This window comes from Stegostoma tigrinum, chromosome 1, assembly GCF_030684315.1.
Source record: "Stegostoma tigrinum isolate sSteTig4 chromosome 1, sSteTig4.hap1, whole genome shotgun sequence".
NCBI classification, from domain to species: domain Eukaryota; kingdom Metazoa; phylum Chordata; class Chondrichthyes; order Orectolobiformes; family Stegostomatidae; genus Stegostoma; species Stegostoma tigrinum.
The window spans coordinates 182,885,562-182,905,798 of record NC_081354.1 but is presented as its reverse complement, the minus strand read 5'-3'; the positions used below and the strand labels follow the sequence as shown (position 1 = coordinate 182,905,798).

The following is a 20,237-nucleotide window of genomic DNA, read 5'->3' as shown; positions in this document are numbered from 1 at the left end:
TGATGATACCAAGCTTCTTCAATGTTGTTGAAGCTGTACCCATTAATTTTTTTTGCTGAGTCCAGGAATAGTAAAGTTTGATTTCCAGTGCTTTATCCCAGGTGAGGTGGGACACTCTCCAGAGAACCACTGTAACATACCCTTCTCACTCAGACACCATTGTCCCTGGCTCTCCCCCATTGCCCCCCTGCATGGCTCTCCTCGTAATTCTCATTGACATGTCACTTCTTGGCAACTTTGTCTGATATTACAACAGCAGCAGTCAGACTTGTGGTGCCATTCAGCTCCTTTTCAACCACTCTTCTTGACCACCCCACCAGCTCTGAAAGATGCCCATCTGCCATCCTTTACAGTATGAGCAGCAATTTCTTCAAGCCACATTATTGGAAATATCAAAGCATTTGTCTTCAGGCTCTGCCATAAACTACATTTCCTCACCACCGACGCCGTTCCTCTCCCTGCCAAATGTCCAAGGCTAAGCCAGACCATCCACAATCTTGGTGTTGCATTTTACCTTTAATCAGGAAGGGAATGAGGGGTTACAGAGAAAAGGCAGTAAAGTGATGTTGAGGGCTATCTGACCAGCCATGAATTCACTGAATAGCCTACTCGGCAGTATTCACAGCCCATGAATGAATAAAAGAATATATTGGCCGAAATGGCATTGGAAACAGATCCCAAAGTAACTTTCAGAAGAAAATTGAACATGATTGATTGAACGGCTCTTTTCCTGCGCTTCAAAGCTTTTCTTTGAATTGGATAAATTCAGCTGAATTTTCTTTCGTAAAAAGGAAACATTTTCAAGGGACTGGAATACATGAACTGCCTCTCGGGCCTGTGACATCATGACTGATCGACTTCATTCACCCCAAGTTCCTGAGTATCTTTGTCTAACAAAACTTTATCAATCTCCTTTTTAAAATTAATCCCTCGGTTGGGCTATTGGTCAAAGACAAAGGGAAACGAGCTGCAAAGTGAAACTGATTGGGAAGATCCTAATAAAGAGCTGGCATAATTATGATGAAATGAATGGCGTCTTTCTCCACTATATCAAAACCTTCTTTGATAGCATCTACTTCTGATTACTATGTGGGCATTGGGTGTGGTCAAAATTCAACAGGCGGGCAACATCCACAAACTTCAATTCATTTTGAAGAGGGTCCTTGCACTTATTTCTTACTTTATAAAACCATACTGACCCTTGAATAGTCTTTGCATTCCCCCTGTCTTTCTGCTCACCTGGCATGTAGTTGTGATGATTTGATGTTTAAGAAATTTCAGTGCCATTTCCTCACGGTCTAACTATCTGCTTTGTTTACTCAGATGCAAATAGTTCATGGTTCACCAGCATCTTCTCAGAGACCCACCTTTTTCCAGCTGAAAACCTCCAGCCTGCATTTCCTCTGCGCTGCACATTGTTCTTTGATGTCCTCAACAGGCCTGTATCATAATAGCTCAACTGATCCATTATTACACCCACTCGATACTTCAAAGCTCCTGTTTTGATGTGTCAGACACATTCTTAACAATGACAAGTGGCTGATGGAATCTTTCAGGGCAGGTAGACACTCTTGATGAAAGTGAACACAAACTTGCAAATAGTTTGAAAAGCTCAAAAAAAAGCATAAACCTGATCCAATGATTTCCCATGGATCAAAGCAGTTCTCATTCACTCCCATTGTGTCAAATTTGACTGTAAACTAACACTGCCCCATTTGCTCCTATTGTATAGAATCTCAGTGGACTAAACTTCTTTACGTGGACTCCCTTTTCCACTTTTCCAACAGGCAAAAAAATCTTGCAACTGACTTCCATTGTACACAATCTTAATGTACACACTCACCCTCGCACATTCTGAGCAATACCAATGATTAACTCACTTCCAGTGCCCTCCAGTTCATGAAACAAAAATTTAACTCAGGCAGGCCATGAGTATCATGAATGGGGTCATCATTTATTGCCCATCCCTAATTGCCCTTGTGAATCTGATGGTGATCTACCTTAGTGGCTTTGCTCAGCCATTCACATTGGATGTTTTTGTCCACTTCCTTCCTGCCCATGGCTGAGCTGTGCCCTGTATTGTGGTGGACTCATGGGCACTAGATTGACATCCCGCCAGCTATTTTTAGATAAGCGTCCAAAGACAGATGAACATGAACAATGATCAACTGAGCTTGGTAACAAGCCAACTAACCTGTTATCACATTCCCCATGCCATGATGTAGTTGGCGAAAACAGATGGCATGCGTTTCAAATGGCGAGAAGGAAGGAGGTGAGCACATCACTCGAGGGCAAGCAGTGCACATCAGTGGCACTCACCACTGTTTCCTCAATGACCCACCGTTGACAGCAATCTGCCAAACTGTTTGACCATCAGACCATAAGAAATGAAAGCAGAATTAGTGCCCATCAGGTCGGCTCTACCTTAGAATCATGGCTGACAGGTTTTCAGCCCCATTGTCATGCCTCCCCCCCTCATAATATTTGATCCCTTTACCAATCTAAAAGCCACCTGCCTCTGTCTTAAACACCCAATGACTTGGCCCCCACAGCCTTCTGTGACAATGATATTCCACGGAGACATCACCCTGTGGCTGAAGAAATTCCTCCTCATCTCAGGTTAGGGGTGGGGAGATTTTGAAACTGATAAAGTCCACATTTAGGCCATTGGGTTGTAGGCTCACACCATGGAATATGTGGTGTTGCTCCTCCAGTTTGCGGGTGGCATCACTGTGACACTGGAGAAGGCCCAGGATGGACATGTCGCCCAGGGAGTGGGCGGGGGCATTGAAGTGGTCCACCCCTCCTCTCTCTATATATTTCAGAGCCCCCTACCACTCCCCCATTTCTGAAGAAGGATCCCAACCCGAAATGTCAGCTTTCCTGCCCCTCTGATGCTGCCTAGCCTGCTCTGTTCCTCCAGCTCTGCGCTGTGTTGAAGAAACACGTGTTACAGCAGAACTAGCTGTACACCAAAGATGGGCAATTAAAAAGCTCTAAGGCCTCTCCTGATTCTATTCACCCTCCTTTCCCATGTAACTCTGCCTATTGTATCTTTTTAGATCACCCCATCAAAGTTTTCCTTGGCGTGTCATCCAACAGGTGATCAGAGGTGCATTGGTGTGCAGGGGAGGGTGTCTGCTCTGGATTAAGACAATCCCAACCCATTCTCAAACTGCCCAGCTATTTTCCTGAACTCACAGTGACTTGAGGAGTGTTTTGGTCCAAGTGAGTGGGTTTTCAGAAGCTGAGGGAATTTATCCATCCAGGCACTTCATGGACAACGTCGGTACAGTCCTGCACCATCTTCCCATTTTCTGCCACAGGAGGGCAGAATATTCTTCTTTGCTTGTCAAGACTGAGCAGAGTTACAGTGTGCGACAAATCACTTCAATGCCATTGTTGTAATTTCAACCCCACATTTACTTGAGCTCCAGAGGTTATCTGAAGAATAAGAGTGGGTTGGTGAAACAGCCAAGGACAAATTGAGGGAAACTGTTTCCTTTGGTTGGTGGTTAAGGAGATCAGAATAAAGATGCATTACCTTAGAGCCAGGACATTCAATGTGGAATATCAGGGAGCAGCAGTTCATTCTAAAGGGAGTGAATGTCTGAAACTCTCTCCCGAAAAGAACTATCCTGCATGGTAGCTGTGCAGGGAAACACAACTGTAATTTTCGAATCAATGTTGAGAGATTTCTACGAGGAAATGTCACTAGAGAATAGATGGGTCAATAGATAAATTAAGCTATGAATATTGAAATACTGTGCAACAATGATCTAACTGAATTGAAGGACTAGTACAAGGGGCCAAATGGCCTCCTTCTGTTTTCTTTCATTTCTCCACCCACCACTCAGCCGAGGCCTGAGTTCACTTCTCCAAAATCCACCCACCAAGTACCCCATCACGACCAGCCATAAGTGTCTCCAAACCTCCCGCCCATGTTAATGCTTGGATCATTTACACTACTTGCCTTCCTCAGCCCAAAATCTCAAAGTCCTCGCACATTACCATCCATGCACAGGATAGGAACTCTACCCTAAGTGGGAGGGTGAGCTAAAAATCCAAACGCCCTGAGTTTAACCCCTTATGGTTTCCTCAGCCACGTTGGTTGTAAGCAATGGGCACTGTCTGAGGTACAATATGATCTCTCTGGCCCAGAAATCCAAAGACTGGAAATACCAAACAAAAGCCGAAAGAACTGCGGATGCTGTAAGTCAGGAGCAAAAGCAAAGTTGCTGGAAAAGCTCAGCAGGTCTGGCAGCATCTGTGAAGGAATAAACACTTCTGAGGAAGGGTCATTGGACCTGAAACGTTAACTCTCTTTTTTTACCGTCACAGATGCTGCCAGACCTGCTGAGCTTTTCCAGCAACTTTGCTTTTGTTCTGGAAATACCAGTTGTCCAGAAATTTTTTGAATGGACCTAGAGACTCACTAATCAGGTTCATATTGGACAAGCACTTCCAGTGCATTTACACGCAGACCGGCCAACAACAGCACAGATAAAATCTAAACTATTTCCGAACATCAACCAAGCACATGAGGGCCAACAGAGTTTAAGTTGCATCAATGCAATGTATTCCATTTTAGTAAAATGAACTAGGGCAAGACTTACACAATTTATGGTCGGCCCCCCCGCATAGTGCTGTAGAGCAGTGAGTCTAGAGGTGCATAATTCTTTGGAGTTTATATCATATGTAGACAGGGTATTTAAGAAGGCTTTCAGCACGCTTGCTTTCATTGATCAGACTTTTGAGTACAGGAGTTGGGATGTCAAGTTGAGTTTGAACAGGACATTGTGAGACCTCTTCTGGAGTACAGTGTGCAGTTCTGGTCACCCTGTTTTAGGATAGATATTATTAAACTGGAGAGGGTTCAGAAAAAGACTTACCAGATGTTGCCTGGAATGGAAGCTTTGAGTTATAAAGAGAGGCTGGGACTTTTTTCAGTGGAGGGTAGGAGGTTGACGGATGGCCTTTAGAGGTTTATAAAATCAAGAGGGACATAGGCAATAGCGAGGGCATTTTCCCGAGGATGGGGAGTTCGAAGCTATAAGTAGAACATGGAACAGTACAGGCCCTTCGGCCAATGATGTTGTGCCGACCTATTTTCCAGCTCTAAGATCAAAACAAGGCAGCATTTTTTTAAAGTGAGAGAAGAAAGATTTTAAAAACCAAAAACTCAACAAATAGTAAATAAAAACCATAAGAACTGCGGATTCTATAAATGAAGAACGAAAACAAAGTTGCTGGAAAAGCTCAGCAGGTCTGGCAGCATCTGTGGAGGAGAAAACAGAGTTAACGTTCGGGACCCAGTGACCCTTCCTCAGAACTGATGGTGGCTGGGAAAACATCAGTTTATAGGCAGAAAATAGGGAGGTGGGTGGGGTAGGGAGTAAGCGATAGGATAGAGCCCAAAGAGGGAGAAAGACAGTTGGACAGACAAAGGAGTTGCTAACGATCAGGCTGGGAGGGTGAATAGTTGTTAATGGGGACTGTTTGTGACTAACAACAGGGGGTGTGTAATGGCAGGCCATGTGGTAACAAGGCCTGGTGTGTGGGGTGGGAGGCTGGGACATGGGGGAGTTTAGGCCCTAAAATTATTGGACTCAGTATTGAGTACAGAGGTCTGTAGGGTCCCCAAGCGGATAATGAGGTGTTGTTCCTCCAACTTGCGCTGGGCTTCACTGGAACACTGTAGCAAGCCGGAGACAGAGATGTTGGCCAGGGAGCAGGGTGATGCATTGAAGTGTCAGGCAACAGGTAGTTCAGGGTCTTTTTTGCGAGTTGAACAGAGATGTTCTGCGAAGCGGTCACCAAGTCTATGCTTTGTTTCCCCAGTGTAGAGGAGACCACATTGTGAGCAGTGAATGCAGTAGATTAGATTCTGGGAAGTGCAGGTGAAGTGTTGCTTCACCTGGAAGGTATGTTTGGGCCCTTGTATAGTGTGGAGAAAGGAGGTAAATGGACAGGTGTTACACCTTCACCAGCTCCAGGGGAAGGTGCTGTAGGGCTGTCGGGTGATGTTGGGGATGAAGGAGGTATGGACCAGGGTGTCCCGGAGGGAACGGTCCCTGCGAAAGGAGGACAAGGGAGGGGAGAGGAATATGTGTCTGGTGGTGACATCTTACTGGAGGTGGCGGAAATGGCATCTGATGATCTTCTGGATGTAGATGCTGGTGGGATGGTAGGTGAGGATAATGGGAACCCTATCACTGTTGTGGGAGGGAGGAGAAGGGGTGAGGGCAGAAGTGAGGGAGATGGGTTGGACCTGATTGAGGGCCCTGTCAACAACGGAGCTGGGGAATCCTCGGTTGAGGAAGAATGTGGACACTTCGGAGGCTCCCATGTCAAAATTGGCCTCATCTGAACATATGCGCCGGACACGGAGGAACTGAGAGAATGGGATGCAGTCTTTACAGGAAGTCAGGTGTGAGGATGTATATTCCAGGAAGCTGTGGGAGTTGTAATGGATATTAGTGGCCAGTTTATCCCCAGAAATTGAAACAGAAATTTCGAGGAAGGGAAGGGAGGAGTCAGAGGTAGACCAGGTGAAAGTGAGGGTAGGGTGGAAATTGGAGGCGAAATTGATGAAGTTTTCCAATTCTAGATGAAAGAGGGAAGCAGCACCGATGATATCGTCAATGTATCAGAGAAAACATTGTGGGTGGGGGCTGGAATAGGACTGGAACAAGGAATGTTCCACATACCCCATGAAGAGACAGGCATAACTAGGGCCTATGTGGGTACCCATGGCGACCCCTCTTACCTGAAGAAAATGAGAGGAGTTGAAAGAGAAGTTGTTGAGGGTGAGGGTGAGGATGAGGGTGAGGACAAGCTCAGCCAAGCGGAGGAGCATGGTACTTCCTGTAAAGACTCCACCCCTTTTTCTCACAGGTATAAAGGGATCTTTTTCAAGATGGCAGACTGTGACTAATGGAGCTCTGCAGGGGCAGTGTTCGGACCACAACTCGTCATGTTATATATGAGAGATCTGGATGAAGGAAATGAGGGCATTATCGCTAAGTTTGCAGATGACACAAAGATAGGTGGAGGGGCAGGTAGTGTTGAGGAAGCAGGGAGGCTGCAGAAAGACTTAGACAGGCTGGGAGAATGGGCAAGGAAGTGTCAGATGGAATACAGTGTGGGAAAATATGAGGTTATGCACTTTTGTGAGAAGAACAGAGGCATAGAGTATTTTCTAAATGGGATAAGCTTTGGAAATCTGAACCACAAAGGGACTTGGGAGTTCTAGTTCAGGATTCTCATTCAGATAAGATGCGGGTTCATTTGGCAGTTGAAGAAGCAACTGCAATGTTAGTTTTCATTTCTAGAGGGCTAGAATACAAGAGCAGGAAAGGACTGTTGATACTGTACAAGGTTCTGGTTAGACCACCTTTGCAATTTTGGACTTAGTTTTGGGCCCCATAGCTAAGGAAGGATATGCTGACCTTGGAAACTATCCAGGGGAGGTTTACAGCAATGGTAAGAAATCAGCACAAGCTTAATGGGCTGAAAGGCCTGTTCCTGTGCTATATTGCATTGCATTATATAAAGAGCTTGCCATTAACTTGGAATACTGCGTCCAGTTCTGGGCGCCCTATTATAGGAAAGATGTGGATGCTTTGGAGAGGGTTCAGAGGAGGTTTACCAGGATGCTGCCTGGACTGGAGGGCTTCTCTTCTGAAGAGAGGTTGACTGAGCTCGGTCTCTTTTCATTGGAGAAAAGGAGGAGGAGAGGGGACCTAATTGAGGTATACAAGATAATGAGAGGCATAGATAGAGTTGATAGCCAGAGACTATTTCCCAGGGCAGAAATGGCTAGCACGAGGGGTCATAGTTTTAAGCTGGTTGGAGGAAAGTATAGAGGGGATGTCAGAGGCAGGTTCTTTACGCAGAGAGTTGTGAGAGCATGGAATGCGTTGCCAGCAGCAGTTGTGGAAGCAAGGTCATTGGGGTCATTTAAGAGACTGCTGGACATGTATATGGTCACAGAAATTTGAGGGTGCATACATGGATCAATGGTCGGCACAACATTGTGGGCTGAAGGGCCTGTTCTGTGCTGTACTGTTCTATGTTCTATGTTCTATATGAGGAGCAGTTGGGGACTCTGGGTGTGTACTCGACGGGGTTCAGAAGTATGACGGGAAATATGATTGAAACTTACAGAATATGGAAAGGCCTGAATAGAAAGGAGGTGGAGAAGTTGTTTCCACTAGTAGGAGAGGCTAGGACCTGAGGGCATGGCCTCAGAGTGAAGTGAGCCCTTTTTAACTCAGATGAGGAGGAATTTCTTCAGCCAGAGAGTGGGGAATCTGTGGAACCCATTGTTACTGAAGGCTGTGAGGGCAAAGTGACTGAGCGTATTTAAGACAGAGATAGATAAGTTCTCGATTAGTAAGGGGATCGAGGGTTATGGGGAGAAGGCAGGAGGATGGGGTTGAGAAACATGTCAGCCATGATCGAAAGGTAGAGCAGGCTCAATGGGCTGAATGGGCCAATTCTGCTACTGTTCCTTAAGGTGTTTCAGCCTTATGGAAAAGGCAGTAGATTGGAACTAAATAGTATAGCCTGTGTGGGCCCGATGATCTAAATGGTCTCCTTGTGAACCGTAATATTTCAGTATTTCTGAACTTATCTGGCTAACATTTGCCATGTTAATTATGGAGACGATACAAAGGTGGGTCATGTTGTGGACAGTGCAGAGGGCTGTTTTAGGTTACAAAGGGACATTGATAGAATGTAGAGCTGGGCTAAGAAGTGGCAGATGGAGTTAAACCATGAAAAGCGTGAGGTGATTCATTTTGGAAGGGCAAACTGGAAAGCAGAATACAGGATTAACGGAAAGATTCTTGGCAGTGTGGAGGAGCAGAGAGATCTTGGCGTTCATGTCGACAGTTCCCTGAAAGCTGCCACCCCGGTGGATAGAGTTGTTGAGAAGGTGTATGGTGTGTTAGTTTTCATTAATAGAGGGATTGAGTTCAAAAGCCGTGAAGTTATGCTCCAGCTATACAAAAGCCTGGTTCAGCCACATCTGGAGTATTGTGTCCAATTCTGGTCACCTCATTACAGGAAAGATGTGGAAGCATTGGAAAAGATGCAGAGGAAATTTACCAGGATATTGCCCGGAATGGAGGGAAGGTCTTATGAGGAAAGGTTGAGAGAGCTCGGGCTTTTCCCTTTAGAATGACAAAGGATGAGAGGTGACTTGATAGAGGTGTACAAAATGATCAGAGGTATAGATAGAGTGGATAGCCAGAGACTTTTCCCTAGGGTGGAGGTAGCTTTTACGAGGGGACATGGTTTTAAAGTGAAAGGAGGTAGATATAGGGGAATGTCGAGGTAGGTTCTATACTCAGAGGGTGGTCGGGGTGTGGAATGCATTGCCGGAGAGGGTTGTGGAGTCGGCCTCATTAGGGGCATTTTAGCGGCTATTAGGTAGGCATCTGGGTGATAGTATATGATAGCGGTGGAGGTTAGATAGATGTCATCATTGACATGTCCATCATGGGCCTCCTGCACTGCCACAATGATGCCACCCGAAGGTTGCAGGAACAGCAACTCATATTCCGCCTGGGAACCCTGCAGCCATATGGTATCAATGTGGACTTCACCAGTTTCAAAATCTCCCCTTCCCCCACTGCATCCCTAAACCAGCCCAGTTCATCCCCTCCCCCCACTGCACCACACAACCAGCCCAGCTCTTCCCCCCCACCCACTGCATCCCAAAACCAGTCCAACCTGTCTCTGCCTACCTAACCGGTTCTTCCTCTCACCCATCCCTTCCTCCCACCCCAAGCCGCACCCCCAGCTACCTACTAACCTCATCCCACCTCCTTGACCTGTCCGTCTTCCCTGGACTGACCTATCCCCTCCCTACCTCCCCACCCACACCTTCTCCACCTATCTTCTTTACTCTCCATCTTCGGTCCGCCTCCCCCTCTCTCCCTATTTATTCCAGTTCCCTCCCCCCATCCCCCTCTCTGATGAAGGGTCTAGGCCCGAAACGTCAGCTTTTGTGCTCCTGAGATGCTGCTTGGCCTGCTGTGTTCATCCAGCCTCACATTTTATTATCGAGGTTAGATAGATCTTAGGTTTAAGGTAAAAGTTCGGTACAACATCGTGGGCAGAAGGGCCTGTACTGTGCTGTGCTGTTCTATGTTCTTCTCCTCAGCCAAGTGCCTCAGGATATTTTCTCTTGCCCTTCTGTTCAAAAGCCAGGTGCTGTAACCTCTTGATGAACCTGTTCTCGTTTTCAAAACAGCATGACTAAAAATTTGATTAATTGAGCAATTTTTATTTTTTTTCACATTGCGATAACCTTTTAGTGAGGTTTTTGTATGTGTGTGTGTGTGTGTGTGTGTGTGTGTGTGTGTGTGTGTGTGTGTGTGTGTGTGTGTGTGTGTGTGTGTGTGTGTGTGTGTGTGTGTGTGTGTCTGTGTGTATCTGTATGTCTGTGTCTGATAACTATACTTTACATTTTAAAAAGAAAAGATTCTGGCCAGTAATATACAGTAATGTGCAGCACGATTTGGTATGGGGGGGGCTTTGAGTGTCTCTGCCAGTGAGGAGAGAAAAGGAAAGTTCCCAGAACAATTGCCAGTGTTATTGTCATTCAGACCACCGATGCCAGTGAAGTCACGGAGGTGATTTTGCTGCTGTCATCTGCCCAGGGCTGGAGGTTCTGCAGGGCATATAGTGAGGCATTGTGCAGACACAGGGGGTCAGGTTGAACAGGCTGAGTCAGCGATTTCTGGAAGGCCTCTTGCTGGAGCTGAATCATCAGCCGGTTCGCCTGCTGCCTCTCGGCTTCCCGTTCCTCAGCCGTCTGCCTCCTGGTCGGAAAGATTACCAGAGAGAAAGCAGGTCATTTGTGGGTAAGAACTTCCTTGTTCTCTTACGGGGTTAGAGTCATACAGCACGGAAGACGACCTTTCAGTCAAACAAATCCATGCAGAACATAATCCCAAACTAAACTAGCCCCACCAGCCTGCTCCTGGCCCATATCCCTCCAAATCTTCCCTTTTCATGTACTTAGCCAAATGTCTCTTAAACATTATAAATGTACCCACATCCAACACTTCCTCTCGAAGTTTATTAACCTCATACCATTTTAAAATCTCTCTCCTCAAAAATGTGCCCCCTGGTCTTGAACTCCCCCATCCTTGGGAAGTGACAACTACCATTAACTCTGTCTATATGTCTCACAATTTTATAAACTTCTATAAGGTCAACTCTCAACCTCCTACGCTCCAATGAAAAAAGTCCCAGCCTATCCAGCCTTTCTTTATAACTTCCATATGCAGCAACATCCTGGCAAAATGATATAATAAGGTGTAGAGCTGGAAGAACACAGCAGGCAAACCAGCATAAGAGCAGCAGGAAGGCTGACATTTCTGGCCTAGACGCACTAAGAACATCCTGGCAAATCTCTTTCAAACTGTCTCCAGCTTAATAATATCGTTCCTGTAACTAGGCAACCAGGACTGGGCACAGTATTCTAGAAGAGGCCTCACCAATGTTTTGGACAACCTTAACATGACTTCCTAACTCCTATCCTCAAAGGACTGAGCAATAAAGGCAAGCATGGGGTTGCATGGTGGCTCAGTGGTTAGCACTGCTGCCTCACAGTGCCAGGGGTCCAGGTTCGATTCAACCCTCGGGCGACTGTCTGTGTGGAGTTTGCATATTCTCCCCGTGTCTGTGTGGGTTTCTTCTGGGTGCTCCAGTTTCCTCCCACAGCCCAAAGACATGTAGGGTAGGTGGATTGGCCGTGCTAAATTGCCCATAGTGTCCAGGGATGTGTGGGTTATAGGGGGATGGGCCTGGGCAGGATGCTCCAAGGTTCAGTGTGGACTGGTTGGGCCAAAGAGCCTGATTCCACACTGTAGGGATTCTATGATGATTGAGACCCGGATCCTGTCTACCATTTTGGCTAATCATATAAGATACTACTTGTACAATGAGCTCAATGTTGTGGGAGAATGTTCATCCTTCAACTAGATCCATTCCAAAACCCTGGAATTCCCTTCCTATTTGCATTATGGGTATACTTACATGCAAATGGACTGCAGCAGTACAGGAAGGAATGGGCAATAAACACTCGCTCAGACAGCAGTGCCCACATCTTATGAGTGAATAAAAAGATTGTAATCATCACTTTGTGGTAACCTGCTGCATGCAAATTGGCATGTTGCACTTTTTAAACTACACTGTCAAGTCCCTGAAACATTCTAAGATTGTGATATCTCTTCCTTGTTCTTTAATGGGATATGAACTCTATTAGGGCACCGCAGTGACTCAGTGATTAGCATTGCTGTGTCACAGCACCACGGACCCGGGTTTAATTCCAGCCTCGGGAGACTGTACTTGTGGAATTTTCCCACTCTGCCCAAATCTTTGTGGGTTCCTCTAGGTGTTCCACTTTCCCACACAGTCCAAATGATGTGCGGGTTACGTGGATTGGCCACACTAAATTGCTCATAGTATCCAATGATGTGCAGGCTGGGGGGATTAGCCAATGGGAAATGCGGGGTTATAGAGTAGGTGTGTGGGTCTGGGTGGCATACTGTTTGGGGGGGGGGTCAGTGTGGACTCAATGGGCCAAATGGCCTGCTTCCACACTGTAGGGATTCTATGACATGTTGCCTATCACGAATTGCCCTTGTACTAAATGGCAGGCTAGACCATTTCAAAGCCAACCACATTGCTTTGGGTCTGGAATTACACAAGGCCAGACCAGGTAAGGATGGTAGATTTCCGTCCGTAAAGGACCTTAGAGAACCAGAGTCACTGAAGTGTGAAACAAAAGAAGGAGGCCATTTGGCCTCTACTGTACATGCTCTTCAAACAAGAATCAAATTTCTAGACAACAAAGTGTGGAGCTGGATGAACACAGCAGGTCAAGCAGCATTTTAGGAGCATAAAAGCTGATATTTCGGGCCTGGACCCTTCATCAGAAAAAGGGGAAAGGGAGAGGATTCTGAACTAAATAGGGAGAGAGGGGGAAGCGGATCGAAGATGGATAGAGGAGAAGATAGGTGGAGAGGAGACAGACAAGTTAAAGGGGCGGGAATGGAGCCTGTAGAGGTGAGTAGAGGTCAGTCCAGGGAGGACGGACAGGTCAAGGGGGCGGGATGAGATTAGGAGGTTGGAAATGGAGGCGCGGCTTGAGGTGGGAGGAGGGGATAGGTGAGAGGAACAACAGGGTAGGGAGGCAGGGACAGGCTGGGCTGGTTTTGGGATGCAGTGGGGGGAGGGGAAGATTTTGAAGCTTGTGGAATCCACATTGATACCGTTGGGCTGCAGGGTTCCCAAGCGGAATATGAGTTGCTGTTCCTGCAATCTACGGGTGGCATCGTTGTGGCACTGCAGGAGGCCCATGATGGACATGTCATCTAAGGAATGCGAGGGGGAGTTGAAATAGTTCGCGACTGGGAGGTGCAGTTGTTTATTGCGAACTGAGCGGAGGTGTTCTGCAAAGCAGTCCTCAAGCTTCCTCTTGGTTTCCCCAATGTAGAGGAAGCCACAACGGGTACAGCGGATGCAGTATACCACATTGGCAGATGTGCAGGTGAACATCTGCTTGATGTGGAAAGTCATCTTGGGGCCTGGGATGGGGGTGAGGGAGGAGGTGTGGGGGCAAGTGTAGCACTCTAGTGCAATCTCCTGCTTTATCCCATTATGCTTGTACATTATTTTTATCCAAATAATCATCCAATGTCCTCTTAAATGCTTTCTTTTATGATAATCAACAGTAGCTCCACAGTCACCATGCCTAAGGTTAGTTTTAACTTCCAAAATATTAATTTAAGGCAAATCAGAACAGAACTTATACAGTGTATAGTAGGATCCTTGGAGTGTCACAGGTAGACAGGGGATTGAAGAAGGCTTTTAGCATGCTTGTCTTTATTGGTCAGTGCATTGAGGAGTGGAGTTGCGAGATCATGTTGTGGCTGTACAGGAGATTGGTTCGGCCACTTTTGGAACACCGTATCCAATTCTGGTCTCCTTCCAATTGGAAGGATGTTGTGAAACTTGAAAGGGTCCAGGGAAGCTTGACAAGGATGTTTCCAGGGTTGGAGGCTTGAAGTTAAGGGGAGATGCTGACCAGATATCCCAAATTAATCTGGTCCCATTTTGTCAGTATTTGGCCCATATCCCTCGAAACCCTTCCTATTCATGGACAGATCCAGGTGCCTTTTAAATGTTGTAATTGTACCAGCCTTCACCACCTTCTCCAGCAGCTCATTCCATACACTCATCACCCACTGTGAGAAAAAGTTGCCCCTTAAGTCCCTTTTAAATCTTTCCCCTCACCTTAAGCCTTAAACCCTCTCGTTTTGGATTCCCCTCACCCTGGGGCAAAGGCCTTGGCTATTCACCCTATCCATGCCCCCAGCCTCCGATGCTCCAGGGAAACAGCACCAGCCTCTCCCTATTGCTCAAACCCTCTAAACCTAGCAACTTCCTTATAAATATTTTCTGAATCCTTTCAAGTTTAATAACATCTTTCCTGTAACTCCCTGCTCTCTTCTTATAACCCTGCAAATCCTTTCTCTTCCACCTATTAATCTATTTCCATGCAGAATATTACACTTGAATCAGCCTCAATTTCCCCTCTCAGGCAACTTGTTCTAGATTGCTATATCTTATCGTGTTTGATAGAGTGAAATAAAATCATATCCTGCCTAGTTTTCTTGCTAATTGTCTTTAAATCTGTGTTCTTATTCACTAACTCCCTTGGGTCCAGCTTCTCCTGTAGCAAAGTGCTTCATAATTTTGAATGCCTCTATAAAATCATCCCCTTTTCTATTTCAAGAAGCTGGGGTGAGGGTAAAAGATGTGGCAGCATTCACTTACATGTTAACACACTTGGATCTTAAGTCGAAAGAGACACATTTATATTGGATCTAGGAACGTTAACCATTTCTCTCTCTACAGAAAGTACTAAATCTGCTGGGATTTTCAAATACTTCCTCTTTTTCTTGTATCTGAATGGGGCCTGAATATGGGAGTGAACTGGAAGCATTTAATGTCTTTTAGTTACTCTAACATTCTTGGGAAGTTATCCTATTCATACTTCTCACAAATGCGGCCTGTTTGAACACGTTGGCTCCAACTTGCGGCGAGACATGAGCTACAATTTACCTGACAAATTCAGGTAACTGGTTTTTCCCCGGGGATGGTATCAGATTCTTCTGTCCACGACAGGCAATTAGCCTGGTGAAGACTGTCCCGAATACCGAAATACACACACACACACACACACACACACACACACACACACACACACACACACACACACACAAATGTACACATGCACAGACACACACACATGCATGCACACACGTGCACACATGCACAGGCACAGACACACGCACGCAAACATATGCACAGACACGCTCAAACACACACACAACATACACACGTACACACACAAATGCACATGTGTACAGACACACACACATGCACACACACGTGCACACATGCACAGGCACACACACATGCATGCAAACACATGCACACATGCACAGACACACACACGTACACATGTGCACACAAGCACAGATACACACACATGCACAGACACACACACAAACACACACGTATACGTGCACACAAGCACAGATACACACACATGTACAGACACACACACATGCACAGACACACTCACGTGCATACACACATGTGCACACGTACACACGCACATACACACAGACACACACACACACACCCTCCCCTCGTCTCTGTGAAATGACAGTACAACTAGCTGCTGTCGGGGAAGTGACAAGTAAGCACCCCATACTTTGACAGCAAGTGAGTTCACCAACTTAAGATCAAAAGAACCGTTCCTACAGCAGCAAGTGCTGGTAGTGGTTTTGCTAAATCGCCTACAGCTCCTCCAGCCCCACAATGTCCTTCTTTAATTGTCCCATTGGTACCCTGCCCTTTTGCCTCGTACCGCCACCTATTACATTTAGATATTTAGATTCCTTACAGTGTGGAAACAGCACTTCGGCCCAACAAGTCCACACCGCCCCTTGAAGCATCCTATCCAGACCCAACCCCCTATTACCCACTCACCCCTGGACACTATGGGCAATTTAGCATGGCCAATCCACCTAGCCTGCACATCTTTGGACTGTGGGAGGAAGCCGGAGCACCCGGAGAAAACCCACGCAGACACAGGAGAATGTGCAAACTCCACACAGACAGTCGTCTGAGGGTGGATTCGAACTCGGGTCCCTGGCGCGGTGAGGCTGCAGTGCTAACCACTGAGCCACCGTGCCGCCGCACGTATTTTGTCATTCAATCATTCCTGCTCTTTGTTCTTTCTTTTTCCAGGTCACCTCCCCAAACTCCTTCCCGATTCCTAACAGCAGGGAGTTACAGGAAAGATGTTATTCCAATAGCTCTGGAATTTGTTTATAAAATCCTGTGTCTCAAACATTGGCAGGTTCTAATGAAAGACGATTTCCTAGAAACATAAGTAGCAAGTTTAAGTTAACCCACCCACCAAAGAGCTGAAGAGACAAAAACAGAAATTGCTGGAGAAACTCAGCAGGTCTGGAAGAGAAAGCAGAGTTAATGTTTCAGGTCCAGTGATCCTTGTTCAGAATGTTCTAAAGAACATCTCAAACGATTCATGCTGCCCATTCTCCCTCCACAAAAATGGAAAATGTCATATCTGGATTGGGATTTGCGATTTCTGGGCTCGTCGCTCATTTTAATCACCATAGACAGCCCCTCTAATGTGTTGGCTATCTAGGATCAAGGTCACATTTCAGTTCTAGGACTTTTCTATTTCTGAAAAAAATTTTCTTGATCTGATACGTTAACTCTATTTCTCCTTCATTGAATCTGGCAAGACCAGCTGAACATTTCCAGAGTTTTCTGTTTTATTTGAGATTTCCAGCATCAAAAGACTTTTATTTCAGTATGGAGCCAGGGTTGTTGAATGTAGCTAAGCTTAATGAGAACATAAGTAACCGGAGCAGGAGGAGGCTGCACAGTCACTGGAAATTGATCAACCTTATATTTTAACACCAATGTAGAGTCATAGAGTCATCTAGCATGGAAATGGGCCCTGTGGCCCAACTAGTCCGCACCGACGATGCTCCCAAACTAAACTAGTCCCACTTGCCTGCGTTTGGCCCATATCCATCCAAACCTCTCCTACTCATGAACTTATCCAAATGGCTTTTAAATGTTGTAACTGTGCCTGGATCCACCACTTCCTCTGGTAGTTCATTCCACACATGAACCACTCTTTTGTAAAAAAAAGTTGGCCTTCATGTCCATTTTGAAACTTTCTTCTCTCACCTTAAAAATATGCCCTCTAGTTTTGAATAACCCGACCCTAGGGCAAAGGCCCTCACTATTTACCTTATCTATGCCCCTCATCATTTCACAAAGTCGGAAATCACACAACACCAGGTTATAGTCTAAAAGGTTTATTTGTAAACACAGGCTTTTGGAGCCGCAGACCTCCTTCAGGTGTTAATGAGAGAGGTAGAGTTAGACACAGAATTTACAAGTAAAAATTCAAAGGGTCACACGACTGATGAGGATGTCTTAAACAAACCTGGGGTGCTGTTAAATCTTCAATCAGTTAGAAGACTTTAATTGATTAATATGTATTTTTAAATCCCCAAATTCCTTTCAACTCACTGTCCTGTGAGAACTAAAGGTTTTATCAGTGTAAGGAAGAGGTGACGTTTTAGATCAGACTATACAAGTTAATTGTGAGGCTGTGTTTAGAATCTGTTTGTGTTTTGGTTTGGAGTCAGATTAGTTTTGTTTTATAAAGTCGGAATTTACAAAAAGCCACATTGACTGATTGTCTATAAATTGTGTGCTTTTTGAACAGAATGGAATGTATCTGCAAATACAAATTCATGGCATAGATTCACGTGTGTGTATGTCTGTGTGTTTGTGTGTGTGTGTGCGTGTGAATGTGAGAAAGTGTGAGTGTGATTGTGCGTGCGTGTGTGTGTATGAGAACATGCGAGGGAGAGAGTGTGAGTGTGTATATGTGTGTGTGTAGTTGAGACAGTGTGTGTACAAGAGAGGATCTGTGTGAGAGTGTGTGTCTGTGTCTGTGTGTGTGTGTGTGTGTGTGTGAGAGAGAACACACAGACCCTCTCTCAAACACACACACACACTCACATAGATCCTCTTTCCCACAAACACACACACTCTCACTCTTTCTCTCTCTAACTTGGTGTCGTGTGATTTCTGACCTTGTCCACCCCAGTCCAGCACTTTATAAATCTCAATAAGCTCTCAGCCTCCTACGTTCCAGTGGAAAAAGGTCCCAACCAATACAGCTTTTACCTCAAGCCCTCCATTCCCTGTAACATTCTGGTAAATCTGTTCTGAACCCTCTCCAAATAGTCTGCCAATAGCAGGGCAGCCAGAACTTCACACAGTACCCCAGAAAAGGCCTTACCAATGTCGTGTAAAACCTTAACATGGCGTTCCAACCCCTATACTCAAAGGTCTGAGCAATGAAGGCAAGCACGCTTCTTAACTCGTCTGATCCCCAAATCATTTGACACCGAGTGCTGTGAGATCCATTAATCTCTGTTTTGAATTTACTCAACAACTGAGCAACCCTAAGATCACAAAACAGAAGAGCAGAAATAGGCCATTCAGCCCACTGAGTCTCTTCCACCATTCAATGAAATCATGGCTGATCTGATAATCTTCAACCCCACTTTCCTGTCTTTTCACATCATCCTAGATTCCCTTACTGAGTAAAACTCTGTCTATCTCAGCCTTGAATGCACTTATTGACCCAGTCTCTACACCCCTCTGTGGTAAGGAATTCCACAAAACTTCCACCATCTGAAGGAAGAAATTCCTCCTCATCTCTGGCTTAGATACACATCCCACCTCATTCTGAGGTTATGCCCACTGGTCCTACACACTCTCATTTCTCATTTGCCCTGTCAAGTTCCTTAAGAATCTGGGTTGTTTCGTTAAGGTTCCATTTGAGTACAGGCCCCAACTATCATCACATGAAAGTCCCTCCATACTTAATATTATCCAAGTGAGCCTTCTCTGGTCTGCCTCCAACTATGGTCTGATTAGTGCCATACACAGTTTTAGCAAAACCTCCACACTTTTGGAAAACAAAGAATCGCAGATGCTGGAGATCTGAAACAAAAGCCGAAAGTGCCAGAGAAACTCAGCAGGTCTAGTAGCATCTGTGGAGAGAGAAACGGAGTTAATGTTTCAGGGCCAGTGGCCGTTCTTTGGAACGGAAAGGATCTGTGAAAGGGCGGTGTTCAAGATAGAGGTGGGAGCAGAATTTGGGGCTGAGCCGGGGGAGAAGAGGGAGTGAGGCAAATAGATGGAGATGGTGGCCAGAGAATGAGAATGATTGGGAAGACGACAAAGGGATAGTCAGCCTGGGAAGAAGCAAATGCTGAATAGGTGATAGGGTCATAGGCTCATACAGCAAGGAAACAGTGAACCCACAGGAAGTGTCAATAGTTTAAAATATACTCCATTTAAAATATTTCTCTTGCCTTTCCCATTACCCACTGAACTTCAATACCAGCTTACTCCAAGCGAAGAAATTTCTCCTCATTTCAGATCCCTTATGCTGAACTGGTGACCCATTGTTCAAGATCCTCCAGCCAGCCGGAGGAGCAAGGCTCTCAGTATCTACCCTGGCAGGCTCTCTAAGAACCTTCTTGCATTTTAATGGGACCTGTCGAGTGGCGGAACAAGCTCAAGTGACTGGCCTGTGACTGGTAGCAGCTCACATTACCTCCACTTGGTCCTTCTGTTCTGGAACCAGGTCTTGACTTGGGCATCCGTCATCTTGAGGGCCTTGGCCAGGGTCGCCCTCTCGGCTGAGGCTAGGTACTTCTGCCGGTGGAAGCGTTTCTCCAGCTCACAGATCTGCAGGCGGCTGAATGACGTTCGCGGCTTCTTCCTCTTCGGAGGGGTACGGTTCTGGTACGGGTGCCCAATCCTCCTGGCCACGGTGAAGGGCGACAGGGCAGCTGGTGATAGCAGAGGGGGAAAGAAGTCAATGGTAAGCTGGCAGGAGGAAAAGAAAAATCGCAGACCGTCGCAACAAAGGGACTAGGGAAGGTGGATTTCAAAGGGAGAGTTTTTTTTGGTGTGGCACAAGAGGATACTGTGGGTGGGCAGGGCCAGAAATCACATGACACCAAGTTATTAGTCAAACAGGTTTATCTGAAATCACAAGCTTTAGA

At 46.0% G+C, this 20,237-nt stretch overlaps 1 protein-coding gene across 1 annotated transcript in view; it reads right to left on the bottom strand.

Annotated features, from left to right (window-relative positions):
• Nucleotides 1-10,440: 10,440 nt before the first annotated feature.
• tlx2 (T cell leukemia homeobox 2) overlaps nucleotides 10,441-20,237 on the bottom strand; it is a 59,932-nt gene continuing 50,135 nt past the window's right edge. The window contains exons 2-3 of the mRNA XM_048541990.2: nucleotides 19,784-20,021; nucleotides 10,441-10,835 (exon numbers count right to left, since the gene is read on the bottom strand). Of these exons, the coding sequence (XP_048397947.1) occupies nucleotides 10,616-10,835; nucleotides 19,784-20,021 (458 nt within the window). The 3' untranslated portion in view covers nucleotides 10,441-10,615. The remainder of the gene's footprint in view (nucleotides 10,836-19,783; nucleotides 20,022-20,237) is intronic.